The sequence below is a fragment of the Panthera leo genome, chromosome B1, assembly GCF_018350215.1.
Source record: "Panthera leo isolate Ple1 chromosome B1, P.leo_Ple1_pat1.1, whole genome shotgun sequence".
Classification (NCBI taxonomy): domain Eukaryota; kingdom Metazoa; phylum Chordata; class Mammalia; order Carnivora; family Felidae; genus Panthera; species Panthera leo.
Window position 1 is genome coordinate 154,685,054 of NC_056682.1, and position 26,836 is coordinate 154,711,889.

The 26,836-nt window shown below is 35.8% G+C and overlaps 1 protein-coding gene across 1 annotated transcript in view; it reads right to left on the bottom strand.

Annotated features, from left to right (window-relative positions):
* ADGRL3 (adhesion G protein-coupled receptor L3) overlaps positions 1-26,836 on the bottom strand; it is a 690,326-nt gene that overhangs the window by 138,839 nt on the left and 524,651 nt on the right. The window contains exons 11-14 of the mRNA XM_042936279.1: positions 15,319-15,621; positions 13,134-13,237; positions 3,924-4,109; positions 865-903 (exon numbers count right to left, since the gene is read on the bottom strand). Coding sequence (XP_042792213.1) covers positions 865-903; positions 3,924-4,109; positions 13,134-13,237; positions 15,319-15,621 — 632 coding nt within the window. The remainder of the gene's footprint in view (positions 1-864; positions 904-3,923; positions 4,110-13,133; positions 13,238-15,318; positions 15,622-26,836) is intronic.

The following is a 26,836-nucleotide window of genomic DNA, read 5'->3' on the forward strand; positions in this document are numbered from 1 at the left end:
CCTCAAGTCCTTATCCCATTCCTTAGCTTAGAATAACATTCAATTGCCTGACTGCCTTCCAGTTCATGTCTTTGGGGGGTTCCTGTACATCTGGAATTAAAGTTGTTTTTTTTCTCCTGTTAATCTGTCTTATGTCAATTTAATTATTAGACCAGCCAAAGAACCTAGAGGGGAAAAAGGAAAAAAAATTTTTTTTCAAACCTCTACACTGCCTTCCTGCCTTGTAAAAATAACTATAAAGGTTGTTTCTGTCATTCTTTTCACACAGACCCCATAAACAAAGTAATGATTTCTACCCTGCTTAAAAACAAATTACAACATGTTAGCTGGAGAAAAATTATATTTATATCAGGACTAAAATGTTCATAATGGGTGGGAAGGTAAGACAGTCACCATGTGGGTGGAATATTTTGGTACAGAAGCACGATGTTCCAAGTATTCTGGACTATTCGTTGTCTTATATGGCTGATTAAATGTCATTTCTGAATGATTTGCTACTCAAATATTAGCTGGCCCAGTGTATTAATGAAATGCTTTCACACACACACACACCTCTGTGAAGAAATTAGAGATTTACGTATTGCACCCAACTCACCTTTTAGTTATGATCAAAATTCTCACATTCCAAGTTACACCTCCTTGTTGGTCTGTGTTCATCTTGGATGACAGAGCATGGGCACTGCCAGATTCCTTTTCTGCACATACCCTTTCATATGTCTTTCTGTCCCCACCCTTCATGCCCTCCCTGAAATCCCTTTAGCTCAACAGGGTTACGTTACCGTTTTTCTATCAGATGCCCATCAATGCTATCACCAACAGAGACAATTCAACAACTTAACACATTTATAAAAACGCAGAAAGTACCTGGACATAGGCTCTGCAAGAGCGCTCTCTTTTCTGAAGCTGAATCCATTAAGACAGCAGATTAAACACAGAATAGAAAAAACAAGTTAGTGACAGAAGAAAACAAGAAAAATAAAAGAACGCATCTACACAAAACACCTTATTCTGTTGTACACTACTTTCTAGAGGAGAATGAAAGCTAAGCAGCAGCAAAATGTAAGCCATGGCTTGAAAGACAGTCGCCAACGCCCTTTCAGAATAAGCCAGGTGGAAACTGTATGGTATAAAGTTGTTAATGATGGGAGGAAATCTGGGAATAAATGTAGTAGAAATTAGTAATAATCATTACACTTCAGTTATTAGAAATGATTCATTTCACATCAGGTTAGCGGTTAATTCATGGGCCACAAATGAAGACATGAAGTTAAGGAAGTTATATCAAAACTTTGGAACCCACATTGTTTGTGGTTTAGAGATTATAGAGACGGTTAATATGCACCACAAACCGTATGTTCAAACACAAAAAATTCTGTTTATCAGAAAAATAGAAATGTCCATTCATTATGGTTATTTGATTCCAAGGGAAAGATACCAACAGATAAGTAACTTCTGATTAGAAGAATGTGATTCATCTTCTGACTTATCACTGCTTTTATTTCTTGAATAATTTCTTCTCACAGTTTTGACCAAAAAAATTTATACATTTTAGAAACTTCTGTGGGATAAGAAGCCTGTTTTTATTTGTTTGCATACTGAGTGATGTTTTTCTGGGCAAAAGGTTAACAACAACTCATATTCAATCCCAAACATTTTTTTTTCTGATGATGGAATGAATAATTAATAAGTTTAATTGCCCTGTTTAAATAAATGACACAAAATTTTATAAATTCGATTGTGATTTTCTCCCACTTCCCTATTTTCTTTTTTCCCTTCAGTAGCCTTGATTGTTGAAGGAGAAAATTACCCAGGTTTAAGAAGCAGTTACTCTGATGCCTTTTGTGTGGCTAATACTCTCCCAACTTTAATTCATGCATTCTTCAAAGAGCACACTGCAGTTACTTCTCTACAGAATTAAGTGAGGAATGAGTGCGAGTAAATTGCCAGCGCTGTCATTTGGATCACTGACTCGCATCTTGGTGTTGCAGGACTCTAAACCCTTCAGAATTTCAATGTGGAGTTCAATTGATTTGTACCAAGTTGACTTTGCAAATCTGATGGGTTATAACTGCTTCGGGGAACAGTGGGAACCACAGGATATGAGAGCAAGCCAGCAAGCATGTGAATAACCTTTGCCCTCCCATCTCCTTACCCCATCATGCAAATTAACATATGACAAACCACATTATATAAACAACTGAAAAGAGCCAAATGGGAAACAAAAGAAAGCATTAAAAAGCTTCACAAATGGAAATTTGCCCATTATGTAGTTATTTGATATTCAGAGTAGGCAAGCTGATTAGCTGTAGCCAGTTAGAATGTGACATTAATTGCCAGCTTTACCTGATATTGTCAGACATCAACATCATTTTTAAATAAAGATACAAAGTATTGCTATAACAAGTAATGTTATGGATATGTAACATTAATAGAAATTACTACCTCCAGTACATTAGGATAACAATAGCTGGCGGCAATATTCATTAATAGCATCCAGTCAGCCTGGGTAATAACACATTAAAATCACAGCATGCCCAGATTACATAGGCCGCTGTGGATTACATTTTATCAGGGACTTGGTTGTGATTCTGTCAGGGGTATAAGTGACAAAAATAACTCCTTCATGTTCAGCATGAAAAAAAAAAAAAACAAACCTCTAATAATAATTTATATCTACTAGATAAAACAGAATCTGTTTTCTGAGGATGAAACTGCAGGAAAAACTGTATTTGCCAGATAAAATAGTAGGCTTTCCTATATCCAACCATCATTATTGGAAAAATTTCTCCATCTTTATCAGTGAGACTTTAGTCTAATAAGACACAAAAGAACTTAACATATTAAAACACCACTCAGAAGTCATTTGTCATTCTAAAGGGGAATGTTCATTTAGTGAATTCCATTGAGGACTTTAGTCTGTTACTGCCAAATTCTTGCTTTATAAAGTAGTAGGACTATCAGACATTCAAGGCCTTAAAATCCAGTTTCCATAATTGATCACTTCTCCTGCACAAATATCTTTCAGGGAACATATGTCATTTGATGGTAGCAATTCTAGTTTGTTTTTGATCATGGAGTAATTTCACCATGTGATTTTATAAGTAATAAATTATATTCCTTATAAATATGTAAAATATATTGTATGTATTTTATGTAGTTATGTAAGTTAAGTGCTTATATGGTGTATAGGTTATATACAATAAACAAAATGCTTGTATATGTTTATATAATGTATATAAATATATTGTATATTTATAAGTATCAATAAGAATATATAAAATGTATCTCCTCTGAAATTTAAAAATGTATTATTTTCATTATTCAAATTTGCGAAATACAATTAAACCTTCTAAGTGTTAACATAGTGAAGTAAAATCTGAGTAATTTAAATATCAAAAGGAAATACAAATTAAAACCTAATTACTTGCCTCATGAGTTTTTAAGTATAATATTAATTAGATTAAGTCATTTCATTTTTAAAACATCTTTAATGAATTGCTAATATCCTTTCTCATTGTTGCTATTTTCTAAATTTATACTTATTAGACTTTTGTTTATTGCAATTAGACATTTGTTTTATTGTAATCATTTTAAAATAGAAGTTTAAAAGGAAGAAAAGAAGCAAAATAAATCACATTTACTCGTATTGACCTTGCCAGAATTTAGCATTCAAAACAGTAAACACTAAAGAAAATAGAATTGTAAATTCAAAAAATTTACATTTTTTGTAAAGAGAGAGATTATCATTTATTGTGTCTTTAGAGGCCAAATAGGGTGGGTCATCATTAATAATAAAATAGTGAAGCAGACTGAATGTAACTAGTGATGCTCTTTAGAACGAACGAATTTTATAGAGAGAAATTAACCAAGGAAGGCTCACTGATCCTACTACAGCTTTAAAAATATATAGTTGAAGTCCTTACCTTGTTCAAACTCCGTGCAGCACTATCTTTTCCACCTGGGGTCAAGTTCCGGAGTTGTACATCTAGGAGCCCTACCAGCTGGTCCATGGCACGGACTGAATAGGTGATGTCTCCAGCATTCAAATGATTTCTTGTTTGTTCAGCCAGCTCTCTAGCTATGTTGGCAGCTGTCTCTCCAGATTTCAACTGCGGTTTTTTGAAAACAGAATAAAAAGGAAAGAGATCTTAAGTAAGGGATTTTATTGGTCTCTGTGAACAATTGTTTTTGCATGGGAATTATAATCATCAAGCCAAGACATAGTTATTTAACTCCAGCTTCACCTGGAAGATAGTCTCAGGTTTTCCTACTAATCCATCTTTTCCCACAATACCTAACTTGAAATTCATATCTTTAGGAAAGTCCCCGTTGAGGAGTCTTCTAAAAATTGTTCTCACCCTAATTATCCATTTGAGTGGTCACATCTAAGGTTTGCCCTATGATTTTCTCTGTGAGTTTCTAAATTGGATGCTGATGAGTTGTGATGATGCAGTTGTGAATCCCCAACCATATTCTAAGTTCTAAGAGACAAGCACAAAGTTTCCGTTGTGCCTAATTTAGCACTTAATACACAATGTATACGGACTGATGCTAAAGTCTGTAAAAATTTGTCCCAAATACAATCCCTGTTTTTCAAAGGGTCTTCATTTTCTTCTTAACTAAATATGGGATTTTGTTCCCACTGCACTAGGTAGCAAATTACTGCTGTTTCTAGCATCTTCCTTTTCTGAAGCTACATGCTTATTTTTCAACTATATTCTATAAAGATATATCAAACTGTCAATATCCCAAAGATGTTATTTAAAAAGACAGATACTAATAACCCATGCTCACGTGAACAAATGTGATAGCTTTGGGTAATAAGAAGATAGGGATATCTTACAGTGTTACAAGTTAAAGATATAATAGTGTCATGTTTAGGAAACTTTTTTTAATAAATTTTTTTTTACGTTTATTTATTATTGAGAAGCAGAGAGACACAGAGCATGAGTGGGGGAGAGGCAGAGAGAGAGAGGGACACAGAATCCGAAGCAGGCTCCAGGCTCCCAGCTGTCAGCACAGAGCCCGACCCGGGGCTCGAACTCACAAACTGCGAGATCATGACCTGAGCCAAAGTCGGTCAGCCACCCAGGTGCCCCGGAAACTTTTTTTTTTTTTGGACAGTCCTATATAAAACTTAGGGTCACACAGAGAAAAGTCCTTTCTGTAAGGTTATCTTCTAGCAGGTATTCAGGCTATAAGGAGCAAGACTAAGACTCTTAGTCATGTAAGTTAACACTATCTCCTCAGGAATGCTCAATAAATATTTACAGCAGGATTGACTATTAAGAAACAAATAAATAAGTTAGGGTTATCGGAACATCTATATCATTAATAATCATATCCTCAAGTATATTTAAAAATCCAAATTGAAAACGAAGCAAGTATAGTAGTAACACAATGTTGGGAAGGATTTGTGGAAATGTCTATCACCCTCACAAACAGCTCCTGGGCATATATATTTGTATAGGCCCCACGTAGAATTAATTACCAATGTCCATTAAATTTTGTAATGCGAAGACTATATAACTGAGGGATTTCTCTTATCACTATCAACCATAATAAATAATCCCACAGATGTAAAAGAAATATTCAAAGATGTTTATTCTAGCTTGTTTAAAATACAAAACAAAATGGATTATGACCTGCAGAAAACTGCTCATGTATATAAATATCATGGAATATTGTACAATGGTTTAAAAGTATAAAGGAGATCAATGTCATTAACATCAAATTTCAACATGCAATGCTGAGTTAAAATAAATGCAAGTATAAAAAATATTTATTTACGCTAATATCTATTAGCATGCTACTTGAAATAAAAATATAAAATGTAAGTAGCATATAAACATGCTATCTATGAAAAAGAAATACAATACATAAAACATGATATTTTTATGTGTTTATTTTACATATATTTAAGCACGAAGTCTGAAAGATGGGAATCAAAGGAAAAATCCTTTTCTGTAATGTTTAAATTTTACAAGAAGAATGGTTAAAGTAGTTATTATATATAATCAGTGTTTTTTAGAAATCCTTAAAATTATAAACACCCACACTAACTTTAATAAATTTGTAAAATATGGTCAAGAGCTACATAGCTAGATACCTGTAACCAAATGGAACATATTATAGGGTTCAAGGATAAGTACATAACAAATTCAATGTGGATCAAAGTAGCATTCATGGCCCACTGACTGTCATGAAAGTATTTTCAAGTGGTCTCAGAGTGAAATAAATGTGGTTATAATTCATACATTTTAATTTTATATACAATGTAAGGCTGTTTACTGGTAATCCAATAATCTGTAAGTGATTTACAAAATTTAGTATTCGTTAATTTAAATCAGTGAGAAGCTAGGTATTCGCAAAGATTTCAAATTCAGTATTCCATTCAGACTTATTGAATGGTGCACATGATACAAGTGCCTGGTAACTTTGAAAAACTCTTAGTGTGCATATGAATATCCAGTGGTTGGAATTCCCATAATTTTCCAAGAGGATGTTCTTTTAATCAACACATGATACACAGTGGGCTGGCATTTGCTGTAGTTTCTATCTATGCTATTCCTCTAATAATGAATATATTTGTAGAATTCTATGGTTTTACTTTGTTAATCACTGTTGTACAATTGTTCTTTTTAAATTTTTTTTAAAATTTATTTTGAGAGAGAGACAGTGTGAATGGGGGAGGGGCAGAGAGAGAAGAAGAGAGAGAGAATCCCAAGCAGGCTCTGCACTGTCAGCACAGAGCCCAGTGCGGGGCTTGAAGTCACAAAATTGAGATTATGACCTGGGCACAAAGCGAGAGTCGGACACTGAGCCACCCAAGCACCCCTGTACAATTGTTCTATACCTTTGTTGGTTGTTATATTGTTTTCTTCTATTTCTTTATTGACATGTATTAGTTTTTCTATGAGAATGGTCAGGGCAGACGGACCTCTAGAGTCTTTTGATTTACTTAAATGGTCCGTGTTGAACAAAGTTTGAGAGGCATCTGGGGTTAGAGGCATACAAGTAAATAACATTAATGCAATGATGCAATTTTATTTTATTTCTTATGTTTATTTATTTATTTGTGTGAGAGAGACAGCACGAGCAGGGGAGGGGCAGAGAGAAATAGGGACACACAGAATCCGAAGTAGGCTCCAGGCTCTGAGCTGTCAGCACAGAGCCCAATGCAGGGCTCAAATCCACAAACCGTGAGAACATGACCTGAGCCGAAGTTGGATGCTAAACAGACTGAGCCACCCAGGGGCCCCAACGAGACAATTTTAATAACAGGATTGTATGTGAGGTATTATGGGAATATTAGTAGAGGGGTAGAAAACATCTGGAAATGGGGTGGGAATGCAACCAAAGTAAACAACTATAATAACCATGGTTTGGGAAGACAGGATACTGTAGGTACAACAGAAAGGAAAAGCACACTTTTCCACCTTCAGAACTCAATATTGATACCTACACAGTATAAATTATATTGTCTATGAGGTAAATATGTACTGTATCTTGCTTTAAAAATAGGATGAATGTCTCTATAATTTCAACAGTTATTCACTCTACATGTTCATTTGCTTTTTTAACTAAAATTTGAATTTCTAATGGCATCATGCTAAAGACTGAGGCTATAATACTAAAGAAAATGGTTCCCAATAAAAAGGAGCTTACGTACTAGCAATGGAAAGAACTCTTAATAAATTAGCTACAAAATTATTTAATTTTAATTTTGTGGAGTGCAATACAGAATCCAAGTTTAAGGGCCTTTTAATCGACTGTATGAAGTTAGGGAATAATTTAGGAAATGCTTTTCTAAGGAAGAATGTTTCGTGTGAGGAAAAGAAAGGATTGGGTTAGGATATAGGTGAGGGCCTCTAGGCAGAGACGACACTTTCAGGAGGGAGGGGCATGGGGTCCTAGGGGAACTGCACAAGGGGTGCTATAACTGGAATTTAGGGGGCCAGAGAAGTGAGCAAGGGGCAGATTAAGTTGTCCCCTTCATAAGTCATGATGAAGATTTTGTGGATCATGCTAAGATCAAGGGAAGGTACTAATACGTCTAAACAGGAGTGATCTAATCAGAGTTGTGTTTGAAATCAAATGCAGGAGAATGGATTAGAGGGTTCAGGAGTGAATGAATGAATGACAGGGTACTTGCTAAGAGGCTACAGCCGCAGACGCTGTTGTGGGTTAGGGTAGCAGCAGTGGAGAACAGTGGAAAGTGGGCTGATTTGGGAGAGACTTATAAGTACACTGACAGGCCTACTCTCTGAGGGGAGGAGAAGGGAAGAGAGGCACTCCATGGTAATGCCATTAACTGGATTCTCCAACAGCCATTATGACCTCAACATTCACCGCTCAGTTCAAAGGTTGCCTTTCCAGATAAGGCTTTCACTGACCATATTCTTTCCAGTGGCAGCCAGAGGTTACTCCCCTGTCCTGATGGCCCTATTTACTTCTCTCACCCCAGCAGTCAGGGACCACAAGTATCTCATTTCTATACAACAAATACATGCATATCTAGAATCTGCCTCAAGCTTCTGCACAGAGGCAGGGTTGAAATAATGTTATTCTGTATATCTTAGCTTACAGACCTAATGAAAATGTCTGTCTCTAACATTTCTTTCACTAAATTCTACTGAAGTTATTTCTCAGCAATAAGCACATACACTGAGAAATCTTACGAGTTCTGTGAGGATTAGTAAATTAATACCTGTATTGAAATGGTGGGATTATATTCAGGACTTGAATAGGGGAAGGTAAACCCTGCAGCTTTAGTTGAGGATAATTATGACAGAGATGGATACTATTTACATGTCAAATTTTGACACATGTAAAAACAATTTTCTTTGAAATAAGCTTTGACATTTTATGAGATTTATTACATCAAACATTAATCGGGTGCCAAACCAATTCATGAAGGAGTTTCTCATAGTGTTTAAGTATATAGCTATCATTTCTTTGAAAGATCTACTTATGCTATTTTGCTGTAAATCAGAGTCAAGTAGGTATAGAGACAATTAAATGCTTCTATCTTACAATTGAAAGTAGGTTAAATAAGCCTGAAGTCCTAGAAACCCTACCAATCTCTGATAAAATTAAGAAGCAATTTACAGAATCTCTATGGAGATTAAAAGAATGGAGAAATTAAAATGTGGGTGACAGGATTCGACTTTTTCCTCCAAGGCAGGCAACTGGCTTATTTTATACAATTACATAGCAAAAATTCTAGGTATTCACATCCTTCATTAGAAAACGCAGGGAGAACTCTACTTATCTCAAAATCTGTCAGTAGCTTGTGAACCAACAAAAGACAAGACTCTTCAGTTTGTTAGAAACAGAAAGACTATTTTCCAGTGACAATTCAGTCATTTCTTTTCCATATAATAGTTGAACTAGGCAATGAAGGAGGAAGCTTACCTCACTTCACATGCAAAGAAATATGAAAGCCATTCAAAACTGTAATTTCAAAGAATTTTAAATTGACTGGAGGGAGGGTAAAGTGCAATCAGCTCTTTAAAGGTATGCAACACAGAAAATATAAACTCCTTTCGGAGAATCTGAGTCTAACCTAGAGATCAAGCTGAAGTGAGAAACTGTATTTTAGTAAGCAGTCATTATGGCGAGAAAATACGATATTTTGCTATATATGTGTGAAGAGGCCGAGCTCTGAACCAATCTGCTTGCTGTCAAGAAAAGCTCGAAAATATTTTAAAAAATTAATTTGAAGACTAATCTATTTTTCTATCCACTCATCTATTTATCTTTGAACCTGCCTTTCCTTCTATCCATCCATCCATCCATCCATCCCCCCACCCATCTAACCCTTGACTCATCTATCTATCCACCTACCTACCAATTTTTCTCTCTCCCTCTCTCTCCCACCTCCCTCTCTGTTGCTGCTGGAGTAAAGGCCACGTTGTGCACAAATTTTTGCCTTGCTCTTTCTGTACATATTATGCTTTTATTAAACCTCATCATTATGAAAGTATTCTTGCTCATTTGTAACAAATTTCTTCATGAGATTCTGACTTCAAAGGCTTACATTTTCGCTAATAAAATATAAGCTACACTTTATCACCACACAAAATTTAATCTATAATTTCACCAGTATGGAAGTGGCCTGAATTCATTCATGGATCAGAAGCCATCAAAATTATTTGCCCGTTTTCTCCCTTCTGGCCTGACTGCAGGGGTGGGGGCAGAGGTGTGTGTGCATAACTCATTTCTTAGCAAACATGAAAATATAGTTTGCATTTTCAAACTAAAGTAAGCATCCTGATGCATGTACTTGTGTATACTTGCTGTCTACAGGGGTGCCGGACACACAGTGGGTGGATAGTGTTAGTGATAATGAAAAGAATAGTCCTCCCTGTGGTATAGATGCTGAGACTGTGATCCAGAAGTGTTCTTTCCTTGAAAGCCTTCAGGAATTCCCTGAGAAGCACTGTACAGTCATAAGGGAGGTGCCTCACAGGCTATGATGCATTCACTCAGGAGCTCACGAAGATGGGGACATTGAATACACTGTTTATACTGAATCACTCCCTCCTTTCTTTTCTCATCTGTGCTGTCATTGGGGGTCAAAAATGTTCCTTTATTTTAAAAGTTTGAAGTTCACAAGACTACAAAAGGGGGAAGAGAGAAGGAATGAACCATGAAAGATAACTCTTTCACTTTAATTTTTCAACATGACAAAAAAATCCACTAGAAAAAGGGGGAAAGGCCACTTCCTGGGTCAAGGCCACTTTCCATCCTCCTCCATCTTGCTCTCTGCCCTAGAGGGTGAACTCAGAAGGATGTTATTCAGAGCGCCCCTCTTCTCTGGCTTCCACTGGGCTTGTCCAATGGGGAGGGTGGGCAAGGGAATGGAAGGAGGAGGGAGAGTGAGGTCAGTGTATTTATTTCCCTTTGGTCTTCTTCTGAAAAGTTGCCTGGGGCTAGGCTGAGTCTCTTGTGTGTAGGCCATCTTTCTTCTCAAAGACATCCGCTTGCAATTTTTTGTCACTCCATTTATCCAGCAACAGTGGGCCTGCGGTTGGGAATAGCTCCACCTCTGTTACTAGCACTGGGTTCTTGCTCAATCCCTCGCAGTTCACCTTTGCTCCCCCAATACTGCTAGAAACAAACCCTTTTCCAATGTTCTATCTGTTGTTGGGACTCAGGTACTGAGGGAGGAAATGAGCAGAAGTATGAATTCTGTGAAAGATGCTTTGGAGAGTTAGGGAGATAATACGGACAAATCGCTCAGTGAACACTGCACACAAATTCTCTCTTGGAGGTTTACAATGTTAATATTTAAAAGTGTTGGAGTTTTATGGTAAAGAAACCTGTTCAGCTACACTTTATATTCAACGGATAGCATAAATATTTGGAGGTATGAGGGGCACACCAGGTAAAAGGGTGGACAAAAGTGAAGAGAGACTAGGGAAGTAAGTGTGATGTAAAGGCAGGAATTCTGTGCAGTTTAACCAGTGTTGTGGCTATGCGTGATATCTTGATAAAAGTAGACCCAGCTAAAACCCCAGCTCCAACACTGACGTTGGGCTACTTATATAATCTGATTCAGACTACTCCAAATCCTCCTGTTATTTTTGAAGATTTTATAAACTTATGAAAACTGCAGTGAAGGTATTATTATAAATTCTCATTGCCTAAATTCTATAATCTTACTATAATTATAATCTTACACAATTTTACAGACTCTACAGGATTAAACAGAATTGCTCCAGAATAATGGAACATATTTGTTATATTAAAAAAAAAAAACAAAACACCCATCCATAAATCAAATGGGCAACAGCTGTCTGGTCTTTGCAAAGAATTATCTCTTTTGTCATAAGATTAGGAGGTCTGCAGAGGAAAGAAAAGAATTAAGCATCATTATCAGTTAAAGTCACCCAGTAATTCCTGCAATGAAATAGTCTAACCATATTCAGGAATTATCATGAAAACACTCAGCTTTCTAGGTGAATTATTACTGAATTAATATCAACCCCTGGGCTAAGTATGTAGGGAGTATTTTTTAAAAGTTGCTAATGTAAGGAGATATGCTACTGATCTCTTAATCTGATCACATCCAGCAAGAGTTATTTGCCCTGGGGTCTGAGCTACACTGTAATAAAATCAAAGGACATAAAAACTGTGGCAGGAACAGTGCTGAAATTGGAGAAGCATCATTATGAACAGCAACAAGTGTGGAGATGCATATGTAAGAGGGTAACTAGAGTCAATATAACCACTGTTCTCCATGATTTAGGGTAAATAGATAGTTATGGCTCATCTGCTAAATAATCTACTGGGTAGATATTTATGGATTATTATTCAGTATATTACTGAGGATCAGCCTGGTTAAAAACAAATAGAGAAAAGGGCAAATGGCACAGACAGGCTTTTAGAAAGGCCATCATTCGTAATATTTCTCAGGAAAAAATCTCTTTCAGAAATTCCTCAGCATAGCTAATGTGCCATAGAAGGACTCTTCATTTTAGGAGTGCATAAATCCACACAAATTGCTATAATAAGGATTCATCCCATAGCCCTTTTGGCATAAATGCACATCTGGTCTCTGTTTGTAATGAAATCAATTCAAAGCCCCACAGTGCATTAATAATAAAAATGTTCAACATATTGCAACCAAATAAGCCCTGAAAATTTGAGTCTGCAAGATTTTGTCACACGTACATATACTTTTAACACTGATAAATGATTAGGTTACAGAACATTTATCAAATAGCTTAAGATTCCAAAGGTAGACTTTTTTTGGTAATTGTTATTTTCACAGGAAAATCCATATGCATGTATGCTAGATGTTTTGCTTGCTTGATTTATAATACCTCTTGGACTTTTATACCTATAGTTCACAATACCATAAAAATTTTATTATTAATAAAATTATCATAAGCAATACTGCCTGGTTTAGAGGAAGTTCATGGATTTGCCCTTTAAGAACAACAAAATTCTAGATTAGCTCATCGCATACCAAAGGGTGTCATTAAATCTTAAATAAAAATATAATGGAAGAATATTTCCACATTAATTAAAAAAAGATCTTAACCAGTTTGTCTGCACCAGCTAGAGTCAACAGCAGAGGATCTAAGTTTGGGAAAACCTTCCTTGTCAGTCACGTGATTTACCTTTTGTGTTATTTGGTTGACCCAAGGAGAAGAACAGTTGCTAAGATCCGGTCCTTGGGGATCCCAGATTCCATCAGGAGCCAGGCATAGATATGTTGACACTCCTAGAACAATGAGAGAAAAAGGTCTGCTTTAAATACTCAAACCATGTTTCTTACAATGACTTTATATCCATGTTATGTTTAAATATGAACACAGGCAAAATGGAGATCATTAAGCTAAGCTAATGTTTATTGAAACACCACATCCAAAGCCTGGCAGACAATGGACACTGGAGAAATGCAACCAACCAAACGAAAATGTTCAATATTTTTAAAGCACTTGCTGGCAACTACACCAGTTACAGAGGACAATTTCATAAATGAGATAGATGCGGTGCCTGCCGCCATGGGGCTTATCGTGTGGGTTTTCACACAAGGCAAGGTAGCAGTTGAGTCTTAAAGGAATCAGTTTGCAGGTTTTTCAGGAAGACAAGGTAGGAAAGGGCACTCCAGGTGCAGAGAAGATATGTTGTCCTTGGGAAACCTCAAATGTTTTAAATTGAGGTCTAATGTACAGGAGAGTTATGTGTAACGGGCTTGGAAAGGCAGGCATAGTGAGATCATAAACTGCCTGGTCTGCCACCTGTGGGTGCTGGAAAATCAGTGAACATTAAGCAGAGGAGAGAAATGAGCTGATTAAGGTTTTAGTAAGATAACTGTGGCAGCAGCAGAAAGGATGAATTTGAGGGGGAGATGTGAAGGTTTGGGGGACACTATCGCAAAAATTCAAGTGACAGCATGTGTGGGTCTAAACAGCAAAGGAGACAAAGAAAAGGTTAAAAATAAGATTTCAGCATAGGCACATTCACCTGGGAGGGCTCTAGAAGGCTCCCTTTAAATCTCTCTCCCAATTTTCACAGAACAATGGTGACATATTTCTGTCGTGCTTTCAAACTGCTTTCAAATAAAGTACTTCACTAACCTTCACAACAAACATTTGATGGGGTGGTGGGGGGGGGGGCTGTTATTATTTCTCTTTTTAGAAATGAAGGAAATGAGGCCCAGAACGAAGGGTACAGTGCTAAGAGGCAAGGTTTCAAACTGTTGGAATCACACTGAGTCCAGTAACACAAGTGAATTGCACCCTTTCCTAAAGGGAAAAAAGATTTCAGAATATTTTTAAACACTTTGCTGAAAAAAAATTAAATGTGCACTTGTGTAAAAGTCAATATTCTTTTTGGTCTTTCTACCAGTTCATATACTATAGAATTCAGAATGCTATATCCCCACTGGAATAGTTCTAAGAGAAACCTGTTTGAAGCAACCAGATCAATAACACCCAAAGGCGTAGTCACTATTGTTAGTATAGTGACATCTATTGTATATTTGCTTTCTTTACATATTTTATGGAATAAGGCACATTTTATTTAGTGTATCAAGTATTAGCTTTATGAAGATCAATGTATGTGACAATAAGAAAACCAGGCATTTTCTGGCTTAACGATTGTAAATAATAATATGGTTACCATTGGGGGATGTTATGAATCGCAACAGTAAAAAAAAAAAGGGGGGGAAGTAGAGTAGAACTATTTAGCTCTTAACTGTCTCTCAGAGGAAACAATGAAGCTTGCTCTCTCTAGTGGATATTGAGTAGTGGGAGTCTGACTCCTGTCTATGTGAAGAGCCCTTGACTGTTAAAGGATGGCTATGATGACTTATGAAAAGGAGAGTCAAACTTCCTCTTCCATTAAATTTTAGGTAGTTTCAATGATCATCTTCTAATGTAAAAGTCCTTGACCCCATTTTCTGCAATCAACAGTTGATGGTCGGTGCCAAGGACGAGAACTAACTCCCTTCCAATCCATTGATTCGCTCTGGGCTGCTGCACAGAAGGGCTGGCCTTCAGGAGTAGCCAGGACATGCACAGCCTAACTGCAACTCCACCCAGGGACCTCCCCCCGTGGGCGAAAATACTGACCTCACGTGTATCCCCACCAAATCCTCACCAGTGACTTCTTCGGAATGTATTTTCAAACTCTGAAAATACACTGCTTGAAATCGTCACTCAGCTGAGTTCAGAATTCAAGTGAACTAACAAAAATATGTAGTGACAAACAAACAAAAACACTAAAGAAACAATTGCGAGAAAAGCAAGCTAAAGCAACAGAATACCTTTCTTTAGCTTGGCTCTAGGACACACTTACCTATAGTTCCTGCAGGGCACGGCTGCTTTGCCATCTGTCCTTGACGGGTCTTAAACCACATGATTTCTCGGGCTTCCACGGCTTCACAGCTCTCTTCCAGGGCTGGGATTTGGGACGCTGCTGATGGCAGATGTGTGGTAATGTCGTCAAGCACCTCCACAGCTGGAGATGGGGTGCTGGTACTCCGGTTTCTTCTTCCTGACACTGATGGGGTAGTACTCCTGCCTGGGCTCCAAGTTGTGGTCCGCAGGGTGGTACTGGTGGTGGTACTTCCCATGCCAAGAGGTCCTGTGGTAGAGATTTCTGAAATAAAATTCAAAAGAAAAGACCTACATTGCTTGCTCATCGCCTCAAGGTGTCCTCATACTTCAGAAACCATTTTCATTTGAAAATTCCAAGAGCCCTCCACATGGGAAAAATAAGCCAGTGCCAAGGTATCAAAGTGGCACTTCAGGATGATGACGGTCAGCTGACCAGTGACAAATGAAGGCTTGTTCATGGTTCTACTCAGCTCGAATCGCAGAAAAAAAAGTTAACAGCATAATTCAACTCTTTAGTAAGCTTCTTAATGTTTCAAGCCTTTGTAACAATTAGAGGATTAATACTTAAAGCCCTCACCTTAGAATATTCAAACCTGGTACATAGAATGGGAGAAAGCTATCTAAACTAGACTTTTCACATTAAGTATAACATGAGTTTCTAAAGATGAAGCAATTAGGGGGAAAGGATCGGAAAAAAAGGGCCTCAAAAATTAAAGTGCTCTCAAGCTAAAAGAGAAAAGACAATTCTGAGTAGAGTCTCTTTAACTTGACGATCTACCGATGCTCTTAGAACTGACCCATCTTAACAAAACTGTGTGAAGTATAAGTGGTTTCCAATCAGTCGTGCCATTAATTATTGTCTAACTAGATTTGTTAAAGTCTAGTATGTATTCCAAATTCCAAATAAAACTAGTAAGGCTCCTTGACCAGATGATAATAGGTTATTAAGCCTATGAAGTACTCAAAGGAATGTTCTAACAATACTATGGAAATAATCACTGCAGAGAATCACCTTTCTGGGAAAATATATTCACATTTCCATCATAGGAATGCAAGAGTATGCCAGTCCTCCACGTACATACATTGCATTCCTCACTGTAAGGTTAGAAACTACGCTTAACCTCACTTACTTGCAATAAACCTAGGGACACCGGCTCTAACCAGATTCAAAGTAGCTCAGGGTTATGGAACTCAGGGAGTCCTGTGCTAAGCCTCCAGATGTTTGTCATTCATTGTCTGCCGTCTTTAACATGTCATCAACTTGACTCTGCTATCCCAGAAGAGAAGCCACATCCATCACAGTGTATTTAGTACGTATAAAGCTTCCCCAAACAAGACAGAGATCGCGGTTGCAAGGGGGTATGGATTTCCTGAACATTTAATCACTGAATTGTAGCATTTTCTGACGTGATGCTATTTTTCTAGCTGTCTTGCCTATTCTGTTCCTCTTTGTAGCTTTCTTTCTTTCTCTTGTGTTTTCTCTCTATGTGAATGTAATGTTCATAAATTCATTGACTCAAAATTCATAAAGGAAGAGAGGGTATCTTTTTTCCTCTTCTTCCATTTATACCATATTCCCCAAACTGCCAAGTCTTGTTGATTCTGTCTCATTTTTTTACTTTTCTCTCTCCCCAATCACCACTATCTGCATTCACCCCACCATCATCAGTGGATGAATACAATAGCCTTTTAACCTTTTTGCCAGTGAAAGCAATACTAGAACAGAATGGCAATACTGGTATTTCAGTATCTATTTTTGCAAAAGCAAAATTCAGAACTCATAAAATAAAATTGACACAATTTAACACAATTCAAATATAAAATTTAGCAACATAACTAAAGTTGAATTCTTAAAATTATAAATAGTAGAAACATGAGTCTAATGTATGTTGTTTGCATTTAAATTTATTGAAATATCTCAAAAAGAAAAATAAAACTAAGAAATATTAATAACTTGAAATTAAATATTATTTAACATTATATTATTAAAATAAATTAATATTAAAATTAAATAATATTGTTCTTAATAATATTAAGTATTAGTCTTAAAAATAACATGTCAGTGGTGTCATGGCTGGGATACAAGAACCTTTTTGTGCAAATTTTTCTGGCTGATGGAAAAATTCTCCTTAACTTTATATTACTTGATAAAATAGTAAGGCAATAGTTAAAAGTTAACGCCAAGTATTTTTTCTGGCTCCTTCAACTTAAAAAATGCCATGTCTCATTTGTAGTTTCTTGAGAATTACATAGATACTCCAGAATGCTTTCTAAATGAGTGAATTTCTTTTCATTTAGATATTTTAATTAGCATACAATGCTCTATGAGGGAGGAGATTCGTTTTGCAAACATTTTTGCCCTGATAAAACTGCACAATACCCCATGTAGCGAAAACATGGACCAGCCTATTGTCTCAATCACACAAATCATAGGAAAGGAATGATGACACATTATCACAAGATGCTTGTCTACTGTGACTCTGGACTTGCCAATTTTGAATAGATTTGTCTTTTAGCATAGATTTAATATATATATCCTATTTAAATGATTGGGATTTCAGATTTTTAAAGACTACAGTATCACACCAAAAGGTACTTAACAATAGCACAGCATAATGGAAATCAATGTTCATTATTTTTCTCTAAAATTATCCCATTGAAATAATTTTCTACCTTTTGCCAGAGGCATCTTGTAGGGTATAAATTGAAATGTGTTACTCCCCAGATTAAAATCCCTTAAATCATTTCTGTCTGCCCTCTGAACACAGATTGGACTCCTTTTCTTCGTGCCTTAAGCCCTTCATGAGTTTATTCCTCTAGCTCATTTGTAATGCTTCTTCATCTTTCAGCTCTACTATTAACCCATACAAAATTACCAGTAATTCCCCAACTGCACCCTGTTCTTTCTGCCTCAGGGCTTTTGCACATGCTGCAGTGTTCCTGCTCCCATTTCCACCTGGCTAATTTCTGTTTAGCCTTTGGGGATTGCTTGGATGCCATCTCCACCAAAGGACCTTTTCAAAGAACCAAGATGAGGTTATATACTAATATGTTTTATACACGATTACTTCCTCAGCTTTTAGCTTTTTGTCTGACTTACAATAAATTAGGTCTTAGTCAAAATAGATGACTATCAGGGATAGGTGAAAGAGGCAGGGGAGAGTCCAGTTCTGAAATGTCACACAAAAAAGGAAAAAAAGATAAATAGAGGGAAATAACAAATGGGGTCATTAAGAGTCCTTATAGTTGATAGGCTAAAAAAGTTATTTTATAAATGCATTTTAATGCTATCATTAAGAAAATTACCAGATAACTCAAATGAAAAGGAGCAAGAACTCTTCTTCCCCAAATTGACTCTATCTTACAACATTCATATTTAAATTGAATACACTCTTGTGAAGCAATGATACCGATAAAAGAGATTTTTTAAAAGTTTGATTTGTTATGCAGTACATCACAAGGACTCAGTTTAATACAGACATACTAATGTTCAGGATCGATATAGAACTTATTTCCTTGGAACTGTGCTGCAGAGAGATGTATACAAGCAGGGCCATTTCATATCATTGGACTTTCAGCAGAATAAAAGTCAGATTTAAAAGCTGTTCCTGATTCCCCAACCCTTCTATTCCATTTACTGCCATGTAAGACTCTCAAGAGTTTTGTTCAGTGCCATCCTTCGGCAGAATAAGTACTAGTGATATACATGTCATCACCAGTGCCCAAGAAAGAACCTGTCTTATTGTAGATACTGTAAAAAAAGATGTAGAATCACTGAAGAGTCATAGCAGCACACTTTGGCCAAGTTCCAGCCCATACCGTAAGCCACAGGAGTTTGTATTCTTCTATCTTCCAGTAAGGAAGAAATGATATGACACTTTTTCACTAGATTCTGTTATCGAGTCTTACCTGATAATGTAGCTACTTTAATAAAACTATGTTATTAAGTGCCTCGTGTGGTTGTGTATCAGGGAAAGTTTAAAAGAATATAAAAGAAAATAAGTGCAAGTGACTATCTGCATATAACACTTTATCAAGCTTGGGTAATTTTCGTTACTATTTTGTCATTGCTATTGTGTTTATTGTACTTATGTAGCTTAGCATTTTCATAAAAGTAACTAAACTCCACATTAATAATTTCCCTCATACTTAACCTATTTCCAGAGGAAAATTTCAATTCTCCTGTTTACTGAAATATATTGTCCATGGTCTATTTCATTCTTACATTTTGGTTTATTTTGTTTAATTTATGTCTCCTTCAATTTCCTTGAAAGGAATAAATATTATTTTGAATATTACTACAGGTTATAGTTTGTGGAGTACACTCATGGAAAACAGTGAAAATCACCAATATTTGTACAGTGCTTTACATTTTTCAATGTCCTTCTTTATCTCTATTATCTGACTGAATTCATTGCAGAATAATTATAACTATGAATTCCTTATATTATAAATGAGAAAACATAGGCTCAAATGGTAAGTGAATCATAATTAAACATATAGAAAGTAAATCAGTTTCCTCTAATTCCTCCATGTTTTTATAATAAGCTATCAAAATGACATTCTGAATTGTTTCATGCATTCCACAACCATGAGTCTATCATATGCTTTAAGAAGGGACTTAAGTAAATACAATGATTCTAAAAAAGACATTACTACTCTTGATCACAAACCATATTTATTATTTTTGGGATGGACATTGTTAATTTTTCCCCCCAAAGTCGTACATTGAAGCCCTAACTCACCTATAACTACATTTGGAGACAGAGCCTTTAAAAAAGATAATTAAGGTTCAATGAGGTCATAAGTGTGTGGCCCTAATCCAATAGCATTGTTGTCCTTAAATGTGGAGGAAGAGATACTAGGGAGACATGCTCACAGAATGCTCATTTTGATAGCTTATTATAAAAACATGGAGGAATTAGAGGAAACTGATTTACTTTCTATAAAGGCCATGTGAGAAGGTAGCCATCTCCAAGTGAAGGAGTAAGACCTCAGGAGAAACCAACTTACCAGCACCTTGATCCTGGACTTTCAGTTGCCAGAACAGTGAGGAAATGAATGTCTGTTGTTTAAGTCACCTAGTCTGTGATATTTTGTTATGGCAGCCCTAGCAGAGTAATACAGGCATCTTCTAAAAAACTATAAAATTTAAAACAGAAGATTAAATTTCACAGTAGAAGAAATGTTTACCTTCTGCTCATAAAGTGCATGAACTTTCTTTCTGATTCGCCTTTATTTTTTCCTTTCTTGTCTAAGATATGTATCCCCCTTCATGGTTTTCCCTTTTCTAATCTGTGTTAACTTCATTCCAACATATAACATTTGGCTAACTACAGAAACATTTCCTTCTCCCCACCCTCCAAGTATTTATTTAAATCCAAGGTCAGTTATTGAAGAAATCTTCCCAAGGGTTTGATATAGGAAATAAGAAAACTAAAACTATAACAATACTCCAAGTGGCTTTTGGTTATTTGTGTAGTGCTCTGGGTAGAAAGAAATTCTGCCTGGTCTCCATGGATATCAGTTGGTGGCAGCTGATTTGATTATACCTAGTTTTTAAAGAGAAACATCAGTTTTATCTGTCATGAAATTATCCAATTCTCTTCAGAATCCATTCATTATATTTGGCTCAATGGCCTCTTAAGATAGTGAAATTCCACAAATGTGAAGGAATATTTATTTTTGTAATTTAATCTATTTACATTTTCTGATTTTTTCATAGCCTATCATTCTTATTGCAAATAGAGGAAAATATCTGTTCTAATTAAACATGAATTTGTAATAGACTTATTATGTAAAATAATAAGCTAAAATATGGGATTTAGGGGCAACCTATTAAAATTATCTGCTACATATTGAGTCCTACTATGCCAGGAACTATGTGGTATGCTTTATATGTGTTCTGATTTAGTGCTCCTAACAATCTTTGGGTAGATATATTTACCTTCATTTCAGAGATGAAAGAAGTCAAATTAAGTAACTCTCCCAAGCTTATAGACTGTCCAGTGACAGAACCAGGAGTCAGTCCATCAAAGTCCAAACCAAGTCCATCAAAATCCTTCCCTTTTCATTAGGACGGTGGTGGTGTTAACCACGCAGACAAAATTTAATAACAGAAACACATATGTAAAAATTCTTAATGAATGTGGAAATTAATTTGTCCCAAACACCACTCACATGTACTTTTATGGGTATTACTATGGTTCAGACCTCTTGGGCACTTAATGAACTCTTATTATCAGATCAGGCACTATTCTGAGCACTTTACAGGAATTGGCCCATTTAATTCTGACAACAAATCTGTGAGGAGGTACAATTAATTGCCTTCATTGTACAGATGGTGAAACTGAAGCACCAACAGATTCAGTAATTTCTCAAAGGTTAAAAGTTCATAAGTAGAAGAATAGAAAAACAACTGAGGCATGGTTAGAGAGACCTCACTCTTAACCATACTAACCTGGAGGGAACATTGAGAGCCTAAACTTGATCCACAAGAAAGCAGCCTGCCCTCTGCTGTTAAGAATAGAGGAAGTAATCATCTTTGAGCTAATTTCTGTTTATCATTTCTAATTCTCCTAAAGATTCAGGACTGGCTGAGAAAAAAACTGTAGAATCCACAAAATTTAATACATTACTCAGCATTCAAGTAGATAATAAACAAGCAGCAAATAATAATGTGAAATAATAGTTGGCTTTCTTTGAGCATATATTATATACCAGGCAGTGTGCTAACGCTTTACATGCAAAATGGAAGTACAGAGAGGTTTTGTGAATTTCCTAGCTTCACATAGTCCATAAGTGATAAAGCCAGCATTTAAATACAAATAGTTTCACTCCCAAACCTTTGTGTATCTATGTTATCTGACAAAAGGTTTAAAGTCCTTTTTTTTAAGTATTATATATGGTATACATTATGTGCCTATAAGGGAGTTCAGTTCTAGGAATTACAAGATAAATTCATTCCATCCATATTTATTAATCAACTATCATGTGACAGGAGTTGTATTGGGAATACAATGTTGAATACAGTTATCATGTTCCTTGCTCTCATGATGCCCCCTCTAAGAGGCTTTTACAGAAAACGCTACTGAAAATGATAGGAAATAGAAAGAAGAGAAATACACCAACTATATTTTTCATTTGGTATACATTTAATAGTGTTTGTCTCATATTACACATTGTGCTGGGCACCAAAGATCCAGAGGCAAAGCAAAGAGTACCACCCTCAAGAAGATTTTAATATACTGCATTTTGTTGAATATACAACATCATCAATTATTCTTTGTACCACTTATAAAAAAAATCTCTAATTAAACTCTGACATGTCTTCAATTGTTAGGTGCACTCTAGCTTATGAAATATTAAAAGGTGAAATCATGAGAATCTTAAAGTTGGTAAAACACTATAATAACAGAAATGTCTTCTTTTAACACACTTAGATAAATACTCAATCATTTAAGAGAGATGTGACTTTGAACAAATTATAATACTCTCTGTGCCTTAGTTTTTTTTTTTCACTTAGATGGAGTTAATATATATACTTATGTGAGAAAAAAATATACTTATTTGAGAAAAAAATGGCAGTATGGATTTAAAGTACATAGCAAACTAAATGACAGTGAATAATACATTAATAAATATTTACTATCAGTAATAATATTTTTACTTATTCCTTGCTTCAACCAAAAATTACTGATTGCTTACTATGTGCCAAGTGCTATTCTAAATGCTGGGGACATAGAAGTGAACAATAAAAACAAAAAAAGTAAAAATCTCTGTCCTCATGAAGCTTACATCTTAGTAGGAGAGATAAACAGGATAAAAAATTCAAATATACAGTATATTAAAAAGTACTAACGATAAAAATAACAGACAAAGCAGGGGAAAATAATAGAAAGTGCTGGGAGAGGGCAATTACAAGTTTTAATTGGGTGTCAGGCATGGACTTGTTGTTAAGGTGACAAGTGGCGGACTGAGAATCAGGAATAACAGGGGGCCTTCCAGTTAGAGGAGTCAGCCTCTCTAAAGGCCTACACACAGTGAGGTGGCCAGTGTGGCTGGAGGAATGTGTGTGAGGGAAAACAACTATGAAATGAGACCAGAAAGGTGGTGGGGACTGTAGCACATAGGAATTTATAGGTATGGTGAGGACTTTGGTATTTATCTGGTGTGGAAATTCACTGGAAGGTTCTGAGCAGAGCAGTGACATGATCCGACTTAGGTTTGCTTACACTGCCGTGGTTAAGAGTAACTGAATGGGCGAAGAGCAGGAGTAGGAAGAACAAGTGTTTGTGTGGCCATACATCTGAGGTGCTGGTGACGATGATAACGACCAGCATGCTGTGGGGATCCACATATACCCACGAGAGCACAGGGTCTGATAGAGGAGGTGATGGCTTTTGGGTCTGGATACGATGATCCTCATTGACACATAGTAGGCCTTCAATAATTGTTGACTGAATTGAACTGATTTAACAAAAGGAGAGTTAGTCCTTCTCATGTGAATTCTTCTCTAGCTCCATTCAATTATTATCATTTATTTAAACTTAAAACAACCACATAAACATATTGATCTCATACTGTATAAAAATATTCCTGAGGGCTCCTGAGTTATAATCAACAGAGACATCTCAGTGTGCTCTTTACTGTAAACCTTCTAGAAGTTTTAATTTATGAGAATATTAAGTAAACCCTGGTGGTGACAAAACCATGCAAACTGGGGAAATCAGTTCAAGTGGGTTTGAGTTTGCTGATTTCTCGACGACCAGTAAAACATTCAAGAAGGGGAAGTAGTTGAATTGCTGTTAGGATTTAGAATAATTCCTTACTTCTAGCCTCAATATTATGTTTTATTCCCCCAGATTTGACATCATTATTATCCAGTTACTGGAGTTATTGCCTGAGATTTGCAGTGACATATGTTTTATTATTAACTTGTGAATTGTAGTTTACCTACAAAGATAAAGTGATACTGAAATAGAAGGGTTATGCATGATTTATTTATAAGCATAAAGTTAAAATAAATTCAAGAAAAACAAAATTATCCTCTGTATTTGGAAATGAAATATTCAAGTGAACAGGGAAGAAGCGTTCATCATTTATGCTTCAAGTTTTTTTTTTAAGGAATGCAATTTTAGTAATTTTGATCTATTGCAGATGTTTGAAAAATATATACATCCTTGTCCTTGTTACCTTTGCACAAGTTTCTAAGAAACTGATAAAACGTAAGCCTCTACTATGGGATAGCTACTGTTCTTGGTTATTTGTTTTTGTTTATGTTTACGGTCTGGAAAAATAAAGGATATTACATTGCTATTTAAGTATCTTGAAATATTTCTTAACCCACCCCCCCTCCAAAAAACTCTAGCATTGATTTTTCATCTAACCTGAGAGTGCCATGAATAGGAGTTCCAACTAGCTGCTAGAATGGGCATATGAGTTTGCATAAAACATAGTCCCTCTCTTCAAGGAGTTTACAGGTTGGGCAATCTAATTTTATCATCAGTTGTAGAAAATCAAAGGGTGGCTCTTCACCATGCCCATCATTTCTCTCACACTGGTGAGTCCAGGAAACAGTCCATTTTTTCACATAATTTAAATAATAAAAAGGAAGGCCGCTGTGTAATTGGCATATAAATGATTAATTTCAAATGCAACCACAACCATATTGGATAGCCTTCTAAATGACTTACTAATCAACATATAGATTAAAGACTTGATATATGAATTAAGTCTATCTGCCAAAATCGCAATTAAACTCTATAATTCTTCCTGAGTACAAGGAAATTTGACATTCTATTTTGTTTCCATGCAAATATACTACCTGGGATACATTGAGTACTCACTCATGCATGTTAGGTGAGTGGGAATAAATATCTATGCTTTATTTTGAAAAGAATTTTCTGAAGATCTATGTATATATACTACTATATCTGAATTACATTGACATTTTGATAAAGTTGGATTAAATAATTTGATCAGCTACTCCAGATTACATTTTGTAAGATTTGATATACAACAGTTTCAAATTTTTACATACACAATATTCAAAAGCCAAACTACAACTGTCAGAAACTATATAGACTCAAGAAACTTAAATATTTAAATAGATGCTATTAATTTATAATTACTTCTCTTGAAAATAAATGTCTTTAAAAAAAAGGCAATATACTCAAAATGGAGTCCATTGTGCTAAGTCCCAAGTCAGCAAACCAAGACTTAAAACTTAACCTAATTGCAGTTTCAGCAGCTCCTAGGAATGTAACCTTTAGCCAGTTAGTCTGGAAATACCTGGTCAGCGTTAATGACTAACCTGCCCTGATAGACTCTTTCTGTTCCCCATAGGAAGGTCACCTTGCTTAAAATATTCCACTTTTCGCCAGAAATTTCCTTTTCCTGTTCCCTTCTGTCTACAAAAACCTTCTACTTTGTATAGCCCCTTCCTAGATGGTGTGCTGCCCAACTCATGAAATCATTGAATAAAACCAATTAGATCTTTTACCTCAGTTAAATTTTGCTTTGTAACAAAGGAAAGGGTAAAAATAGCCCTGTTGAACTGAGAATTAGGCAACTGAATGATTAGGCCAAGGTATTTTCTGTTATAGACTGAGGAACAGAATTCAGGGCATCTAAAGCAAATGTTTCAACTAGTCCTCACGTTGAGAATTTAGCAGCTTCTCCTCACTCATTTATGCACCAAACTATTTTTCTTTCAACCATCATGCCAACCATGCCTACCCATCACCTTCCAAATTAATAGGGTAATAAAACCTCCTGATTTTGCTTTCTCCTGGTTATTATTGTTATTTAAGAGGATGGAGTCGTGCACTCCATAGGTAGTGATAAGTAGGTCAGAGAAGCAAATTGCCTAGGGGGAATCTGCCCACAGGATGATGATTCTCAGGTTTTTCTATTAAAACAGAGAAAGAAAATATACATGTATCTGCACAAATACATGCACATCACACATATATTCCAAACTGCTAGGGAAAAAAAGTAAATAAAATGGATATTTTTCTTCTTGAAAAGAATTATGTTCATTTTCAGAGATCTATGAAGAAACCTCAAAAACTTCATAAAACAGTGCATTTACTGTATTAATAATACAGTAAAAGGCAGTGGTATCCTGGAAAAAGCATTGATTTTAGGTTCAAATATTAGATCATCATCACTAGTTATTTGGCTTTGGGCAAATTAATCCTCCAGAAAGTCAAAATTTCCTTATCTTTAACAATGTGGATCTCTATGTTTACTTTGATAATACTGACACAGGATAGACCTTCAGTAATAATATAACATTATTATAATCAAATTCAGGTTATCCCAAGATGCCATCAACTTTCTTTCAGGAGAATTATCAACAGCCATCTAACTTATGAAGGTGAAATACTTTTTGCGAGTCTATTAACAGAGAAGATAGGCCAGCCTGAAATAAAATCATAAAGCTTATCTTTTTCACCTCAGTCTCTGAATGA